This window comes from Quercus lobata, chromosome 5, assembly GCF_001633185.2.
Source record: "Quercus lobata isolate SW786 chromosome 5, ValleyOak3.0 Primary Assembly, whole genome shotgun sequence".
NCBI lineage: Eukaryota > Viridiplantae > Streptophyta > Magnoliopsida > Fagales > Fagaceae > Quercus > Quercus lobata.
This window is the reverse complement of record NC_044908.1, coordinates 62857951-62866670: the sequence shown is the minus strand read 5'-3', so window position 1 is coordinate 62866670 and position 8720 is coordinate 62857951. Positions and strand designations below refer to the sequence as shown.

Genomic DNA, 8720 nt, shown 5'->3' with positions numbered 1-8720 from the left:
CAAAACACTGAAAACTAGTTTTGTTTCCAATTCACCAATCGGTCCTATATATTTTTAAAACCATGCACCCATATATATATATACATATATATGTTACATTTTACACAAAATCACACTTTAACTTTTTAGTACAAGCAGTTACGGAATTTACTATTACTTTATAGATTTTTACCATTGAGTATTGACCCATTAGAGTCTTTGCAATTTCAATTTTAGTTCCCTACTTATATGTGATAATTCCTTTTTGGTCAAACTATAGAAATATTTTAGTATTATTATTTCTACCAAAAAAAAATGTAGTATTTTTTTTTTCACAAAATAATAAAATATGCACCACAAAAGAAAGTTATATAAAATTGGCGCCAAAGGTGTCATGTCAATTTACAGGGTGTTTTTGGTCGGATCAAAATCTAAAGGGGTTTCCTTGCTGGGACCCATCTCAGATGTATTACCCTCTGCCTCATCTTTGGCTTATATATTGCCCACCACCTCGTCCCTTCACGCCCCCCTCTCTTTTCCTCTGTCACTCGTCTCTCTCTCTATCTCTCTCTTACTTTTTCTTCTTCTTCTTCTTCTTCTTCTATCAATTCCTCTTAGATTCTTTTTATCCTTGTAATACTAGATAGCCTTAATTTTTGTCTTTTTCTTTCAGCCAAAGTACCTTACAATTGTAAGTTGTGTCCTTAACAGTTGAGACTTGGGGGTGTTTTTGGTTTGCCTTGGAATTAAGAAACAAGTGATACTCTACTACAATACAGCATGAAAGAGAGTGGCAGGAAACAAGGTGCACCTTCACCCTGTGCAGCATGCAAGCTTCTTAGGAGAAGGTGTGCTCAAGACTGTGTTTTTGCTCCTTATTTTCCTGCAGATGATCCCCAGAAATTTGCTAATGTACACAAGGTCTTTGGTGCCAGCAATGTCAACAAAATGTTACAGGTTTCTAGTTAGCTTTTCATACTATAAACTCTCTCTTGGAAAAAGACTATAAGGTTTTTTATTTTATTTTATTTTATTTTTGAAGCAACTTCTTAATCAAAGACTGAAAATTTTCTACAAAGACTAAAACTTAAAAAAAGAAAAAAAAAATGGTTGAAGTCCTAATAAATTATTCCATGAAAATCTTATTATTTTCATAATGAAAATTTAATAATTTGCACCTCACTTGTGGACCCACTAAGTCTGCAACTTTTTCATTTTAATAAGATAGTATTTCTTGGTAAATAGATTGAAATTGTTGTAAATTTTGTTTGTATACGGTAATTTTATTATATTGATGGCTAAATATCCCCAACTAGTTCACATTTGAAGTCATTCCTACATACTCCTAAATAGTGCATAACCCAAGAAAAAGTCTTCCCTACCAGAAAAGTAGACATCTTACCAACCCTACTATTTTTTACTAATTCTTCAAGTGTACATAACTCCATATCTTTTGTAGGGGTTTATGAATTAGGTATGGCAAATTTTATTACAATTTTATGGCAAATTAATGCAGTTATATATGATAATATTGAGTAAAAGATATGTAATGTCTACCAATTATGTGTTTAGTACTCCAAGTGATCAACTGTGACAGTGATACTAGTTTTTTAAATATGAAGTCTGTCGTACTAGTTTGCAACCAAATTGCGTGAAAGAAAGAATCCAGTTTGTGTGCTGTTTTTAGAAAATCTCACTAACTCATCATAGTTTGTTCTGAGAAAAAAAAAAAAAAAAACTTGATATTGTACCAAATCTCGATAAAAACTCTCTCTCTCTCTCTCTCTCTCACACACACATACAAATTGGGGTTTACTAATTCAGTGAGTCTTTTAGTTTTAGTTAGTAATTTTTGTGTTTTTTTTTTGGTGTATGGGTTGATTTTATTATTGTATTTTAATTTTAGTTAGTGAGTAAAACTATTTAAGAGTTGCCAAATCTTGATAAAAACTCTCACTCTCTCTCTCTCTCTCACAAATTGGGGTTTACTAATTCAGTGAGTCTTTTAGTTTTGGTTAGTAATTTTTGTGTTTTTTTTTGGTGTATGGGTTGATTTTATGATTGTATTTTAATTTTAGTTAGTGAGTAAAACTATTTAAGAGTTGCCAAATCTTGATAAAAACTCTCTCTCTCTCTCTCTCTCTCAAATTGGGATTTACTAATTCAGTGAGTTTTTTAGTTTTAGTTAGTAATTTTTGTGTTTTTTTTTTTTTTTTTTTTTTGGCTGTATGGGTTGATTTTACGATTGTATTTTAATTTTAGTTTGTGAGTAAAACTATTTAAGAGTTGTCAATTATATTTTATTTTTTCTACAAAATTTCCCTCAAGACAAGAAATTAGAAAAGAGTGATGCCCTCTCCGTCTATCACTTTTCTGTCCACGTGGACCATGCTTGACGGTTTGCTGGACGAGGCATCAAGGGCAAGGGTAGTTCAGCGACTTTGAGGAAATATGTCTTTGGAATTGGGATCACTAATTGCCGAAACATATTTTTTATGAACAAAATAAATTGTTATCTTTAGTCTTTTACATTATCTTTATACAAATAGTATACATATAATATAATTGATGTTTCCAAATCACGTGAAGTTGTTTCTTATATAGTCTTGTTATTTTATTGAAAAACACCAGAACTAAATGTCAATCGGGCACGCCTTTTTTAGATCTGGGCCCCCTGTGATTTCCATATAATATCTACCTCTTACATAATCAAAAAAAAAAAAAAAAAAAAAAACCCTACCGAAAAGAATATTGTTTAAAAAGAAAATTAAAAGAAAGTCTTAAATATATATTCCACATGGTGAATGAAAAAGAATTAAACCAAATTCTAGAAGTTGGGTATCATGTAACTGGTCTTCAAAAAGAAGGAAGCAAAGAAACTTTAGACTAGTTAGAATTAAGCTTTATACATGAATGATACATGGGCATATATAAAAGACTAAAACAAGCTTTTTAAGAAACCAAGATGATATGATCATGACATATATATATATATATATATATATATATCTAGCTCTGAAAATCTTTTGGGCTTGGGCTTGGGTTACACATTGATTCTATTGGATCCATGGCTAAGAGGAAATTTTAATTGTGAATCTTAATTAACAGGAATTGCCAGTGGACCAGCGAGGTGATGCAGTTAGTAGCATGGTTTATGAAGCAAATGCAAGGGTTCGTGACCCTGTGTATGGGTGTGTTGGTGCCATTTCATCTCTACAGCAACAAATTGATGTGCTCCAGACCCAACTGGCTCTGGCTCAGGCTGAAGTGGTGCACTTGCGGGTGAGACAGACTGCATCAATGCCCAACCATGGGGTCGGGCCAGGTAGCCCAAGTAGTAGCGGCTCGCCATCATCAAGGCTCATGGGCTCACAAGTCAAGCCCATTTTTGACATGGATACGGTAGTGGATCAGGCCAATTTGGGAGAGTCAATGTGGTTATGCTAGTTTAATTTCTACTGGTCATGCCTCCTATCTCTAGATTAATTTTTGTCTCCCTGAGTTGGATTTAAATTTGATATAATTATTATACATCAGCAATAGTAAAGAAAAAAAGTATCTATGAGATGATCTTATGGAACGTCCCTCTCATGACATGTGAATCCTACAGGCACGTGAGACCCACCAAATGTATTAGAGACACCCATAAAACCGTCTCAAGAAATATATAATGTATTGGTAGGGATAATTGTGGTGGTGGCAGTGGCGGCATCTGTGGCTGTGGCTGTGGCTGTGGCAGTGACAGGAGCAGTGGCGGAGGCCATTCGCCCGCTTTGGTTTGAAATGGGTGTTTATGATTAACTTATATATGTATATTGTAAATATAATTCAAGCTTATATATGTTTAGTAATTATATAGTGCGGACTTGTGATCAGATTATTACAAGAAAATTTTCCATGTATTCTAAGTGATGCCTTGGGTATTAATAGCAAGGGAGTATAAATGGGTGGTATCTACTTTTAATTATTTCAGGGTTTTCCATTTTACCATGACATATTTATTAGTTGTGGACTTGTAGTTCATCTCTCTCTCTCTCTCTCTCTTAAAGATTACTTTTTTTATTAATCTCAATCAAAAGCTCCTGATTAACCTGCCACACTAATTAAATACATTTGAATTATCCTTCAATTTCCTCTGTAGAAAATGGCTTGATTGAGAGATATTTTTAATCAAAGAGATTGGTTGGTCTTTTCTCTCTCTCTCTCTCTCTCTCTCTCCCCTTTTTTTCATTTATTTAATAATAACAATAATTATTTTAATTTTAATTTATAATTTAATAGTTAGGAGTGGGGACATTTGAATCTGAGAAATTTCTATTAGAAATACCAAAAAGTGTCAGTTGAGCTATAAAGGTCTCTATCTCTCTCTTATTTTATTTCGTTTCTTAATTTTCTTGAGAAAAAAGGCTTTTTTTTTTTTAATTTAAAAAAATCTAAAAAAAGGTAAAATCTCTGAGAAAAGCTTAGGGCTTGTTTGGTACATGTGTTTAGACAAATGTTTTCAGTTTTTAAACAACATTATACACATTTTCACACAACTCAAACGTATTTCCAAATAATACAAACAACATTATTAAAACAACGTTACTAAACGTCCCTTAAGCATGGAAATTTAGACCTGCACCCTTTTAAAAGTTTACAAGGATCGGAAACTTTGAAGTGTTATTTAGAACAAATGCAGCAAGGCATAGACCAAAGAAAACAAAGGAAAAATTGTACTAACTTTCCTTGAAGTTTATTAAAATTACACTCACCTCTACATTGTTTCGAATTGTACACAAGCCTCTTATTTTTCAAAAATAAATTATATTCACCTCACTACAGCTTATCACTGTTAAAATCACTAACAAAAGTTGAAAACAGATTATTATAATTTTTTTATAAAAAAATCTTATAATACTAGCCTCCCATTTTAGCCTCCCACTCAAAAATTTCTAGAAGAGCATACTAAGTTAGAGAAAGGTGTGCACTCTATTATCTCACTACTACTTTGTCATATTTCTTAAGGATAATTATAGGTTTACATTATACTAGTAATACAAATATTATATTATAGACTAAACAAATTTGTACAACAGTAAACATTTGTTTAGTTTACAATGTAAATCTTACATTATTAATACAATATAAACTAAAATTTTTTCTTTTTCTTAAACTTATTTTATTAAACTCATCACTAACTTTCTCTTTGGAAAGCCTCCAACTAGCCCCATTGGTTCGTCTCCAACCTAATAAGTAGGTTTTCACTATTTTGCATTTTGTTCATGTGTGAATCCTAGTACTTCGGACATATGTGCTAGACAAAATCATTACTTATTTTTTTAGTTTTACCCACTTATAATTGGTGTCATTTGTAGGGAACCGCAAACCAGAAGTTTCTATGAGTACTGAATTCACCAATTGAGGGACGACTTCATTAGCACTTGCGTAGGAGCATCGCAACAAGAATTATGGAGGCTCTCGCCCCATTACAAAGACATTATGGATGAGGTGTGAACAAAACTTTGACAATCACTAGCTGAGTGGCTCTTGATGAGACAAGCCGCATGATCTTAGATTCCCCGACCCAATTAAAAATTGTGACTTCGAGTCATGATTTTAGTGATTTTCAGAAGTGTAAGTAAAATTGTGTAATAGGGTGTGTATAATAACAAAAATATTTCATTTTTTTCTATTTTTCTATCCATCATAATTTTTTTTTTTAATTTTCGTATTTTTCCATCGTCTCAACCAATCAACACATACAAAACAGAAGGCGTGTGAAGAAATTAAACAATGAACACTTAGGCCGTTCGGGCTGGTTCAGTGGGATATTTGGCATTGGTGTTGATTACACTGGCTAAAAATGTAAAGAAGATTAGTTTAAAATGTCCAGCACAAGCAATATCTCATAAAATGAAGTAACATTTTACAAGTTAAATACAAGAAATATTCCACCACTCCTCTCCTTCAAACAAATTCCCAAGACGAGCACTCCACCTCCCTCTACTGCGTCTCTTCACCCCATGCTACTGTTGGAGAAAAATAACCAAATAGAAAGTCTTTATTCTGCAGCAGCAATAGTAACAAATTTGATATTTTTATTGTTTGGTATATTATTTTATATTATCTTGCTAAGTGGATTGAAGACCTATTCAGTGTTTGGTTGCTAAAAATTTCAAATTCTGACAATTATAATTTACTTTAAATTCACAAAAAGTAGAAATTATAAATTAGGATTCCCAAAATTTGATAATTTTTATTGTTTGGTATACATAAAATTTGAATATATACCGTATTTTTAAATATCTATATTCATAAATATAAATGTTAATTGATAAGCAATTTATTTTCTAAAATTAACAATAGAAATTTTCTACTTAAAATTCTTGCAATTCGTGAGAATTGAGATGTCCATGAGAATTATAATCCAGGATAATTTTGTTAAATGAACAAGCAAATTTTCATGAATTCTATATATATAAATTTTCTTTTGAATCCCCATCTTAAATTTCCACTTCATTAGTAGGATTAACTAGCAAAATTATCAATTATCTAGCATTATCCACCAAATTTAGTCCAAGAGTAGAATATAAAGAGATGCATGATTTTGAAACAGTGGCATTACTGCATTAGTAGACCTATTGAGATTAATTTTTGCATCACCACAACTACTAGAAACATATGATTTTTTTAACCCGAAAAAGAAAGAAAGAAAAACTATAAGAATGTTTTTAGATTTGAATGGTGGTTGAAATTTTGGGCATAACTATCCTATTAGGTTGTATGTTGCAACCTGTGTTTACCAATGGAAATATTCAATAATAGTGATGATGAGGTTGTCTTTCTTAGATGAATAAGGTGATCATCCTATATAAAATGGGCACATGAACATTTTGACGTAAAATTATATTACAATTAAAAACTAATTATACTTTCACTTATTATATTATATATGATTACAGTCATGATTAGTTATTGTTGTTTTAGAATCTAGCTATTGAATTTCAGCACTCATGTGAAACATTGGCAAGTAAAAACTAAAAACTAAATTGGCTGAGGCTTCAATAAAAAGCAAACCTGAAACGATGAATTTAGACATCCTTGACAACAAGATCACCATTCACCAACTCTCTGTAAGCAGCCACAGGCCAAATGAAACCCCTGAAAAGCAAACTCGAAGCCAAAGGCACATCAATGATGATCTCCTTCTGGGTTGGCTTCTTCTCATCCCTTATAGCAATCAGGTAGCTCCGACCCACCCACCCGATCCACCCAGCAATGTACAGGAACAGAATCCCAGGAGTGATGAACTCACCCCAGTGCCTCTGGTCACCGCTCACAATCAAATGAGGAAGCCCATCAGACCCACAAAGCAAGCCCTGTTTTCCATAATTGTCGAACCTACGCTTTGTCTTTTCTACTGAGGCTTTGATAGCCAGAGCTGGTGCACTGTCGGGTGCGTAAAGCTTCAATGAGGACTCAAGCTTTTTGATTTGTTGCTTTTCACGTTTGGCGAATTGCTTGGACTCTTTGCATGGGGTTAGACCCGCGATGTCAGCATTGGCTGGGAGTACTGGGGCTGAGACAAGAATGGAAGAGAGAGCTAGTGCAGCTGAGAAGGCCTTCAATGGTGAAGTTGTGTTTTGCTCATCTTGGTTGCTGTTTTGGGAGCTGCATACAATCGTAGGCCTTGATTTCGGGATGGGTGAAGAGCTCAACTTTGGCTTCAAAATGGGTTTTGAGAGATTCGTGGGGATGGTTAGAGACATGTTTGTTTTGGTTATGTCTCTATGGAAGTGTTTGTTGAGTGGGAAATGGGAAGGAGTTGATGATGAAGGTGAAGCAAAGGGTGTGGAGAGAAGGTTTTTAGATTCTTTGAAGGATTAGGAGAGATTGGTGGTGGAGGGAAGAAGAAGAGGGTGGATAAGGCGGATGGAGGTAGAAGTCTGAGTTGGATGTTTGTAATTGGTTAGGGGTTATTTGGTTGTGGGCTCATTTAGATTTTCTCTCTATCTATCTCGGAAATTAAAGTTTTGAGTGGATAAGAGAAGTGCTAGCTTGCCTTTGGTGCACAACTCTTTCCACCAAGTTTTTGAGTCAGTGTTAAACAATTATTAATGAACTTGTTGATAATGCAATGAACTTCAAGTCAAGTATTAATGTTAAATTATTAATTATTTCAAAAGTTTAAGTTATTGATAAATGATAAATTTAATTAAATTCAAATTCATTTTTAATATATAGGTAAGACTTAACACGTAATATTTTAAATTAAAGGTAGACTGAAGGAGACAATGATTGAATTCAAAACCTCCTACTCTAATACTATATTAAATTAACGATTCTCCCCAAAACTTAAGCTATTAGAAAATAGTAATTTTAATCATTTAACTATATATTTCTTACAGATAATGTATTACTAGTTACAGACTCACGCGACACGTGGGAATAAATAATTGTTTTTTAATTTTACAATAAAGTATAATTTGTTCTCTAAATTTTTTTTAAGATAATTGTTCTTCCTAAAAATTAAACAATTTTTATTTAGTCCAGTTAGATCTACTTCGGTCCAATTCAATCTACACGATCAATGTCAGTCCCCTTCGGTCCATTTTGGACTAATTGAGCCTTAAACTGATTCTTTTTTGTGGGTTGACTTTTCAAGTTTAGCTGAAAATTTCATTTTTTTTTTTTTTCATTAATTATTGAGTTGAAAAGTATGAAATTTTATTATATTTGGGATAAACTCTTTAGTTTTG

General features: G+C 32.8%; 2 protein-coding genes across 4 annotated transcripts; one reads left to right on the top strand and one right to left on the bottom strand.

The window, feature by feature from the left end:
- The first annotated feature begins 509 nt into the window (after positions 1–509).
- On the top strand, positions 510–3958 carry LOC115988799 (LOB domain-containing protein 4). The gene is made up of 2 exons (XM_031112412.1): positions 510–936; positions 3088–3958. Exons 1-2 carry the CDS (start codon positions 760–762, stop codon positions 3424–3426), a joined length of 516 nt encoding a protein of 171 aa, XP_030968272.1. The 5' UTR covers positions 510–759; the 3' UTR covers positions 3427–3958.
- A 1786-nt stretch (positions 3959–5744) lies between these two features.
- On the bottom strand, positions 5745–7864 carry LOC115991781 (photosystem I reaction center subunit III, chloroplastic). Of its 3 annotated transcripts, none has more exons than XM_031115696.1 (2): positions 7039–7864; positions 5745–6027 (listed from the first exon to the last, which is right to left on the bottom strand). In XM_031115696.1, exon 1 carries the CDS (start codon positions 7728–7730, stop codon positions 7053–7055), a length of 678 nt encoding a protein of 225 aa, XP_030971556.1. In that variant the 5' UTR covers positions 7731–7864; the 3' UTR covers positions 5745–6027; positions 7039–7052. The 3 variants fall into 3 exon arrangements, with proteins under 3 accessions (XP_030971556.1, XP_030971557.1, XP_030971555.1); XM_031115697.1 differs by having other exon boundaries at positions 5745–5987; XM_031115695.1 differs by having other exon boundaries at positions 5751–5990; positions 7039–7860.
- Positions 7865–8720: the final 856 nt, after the last annotated feature.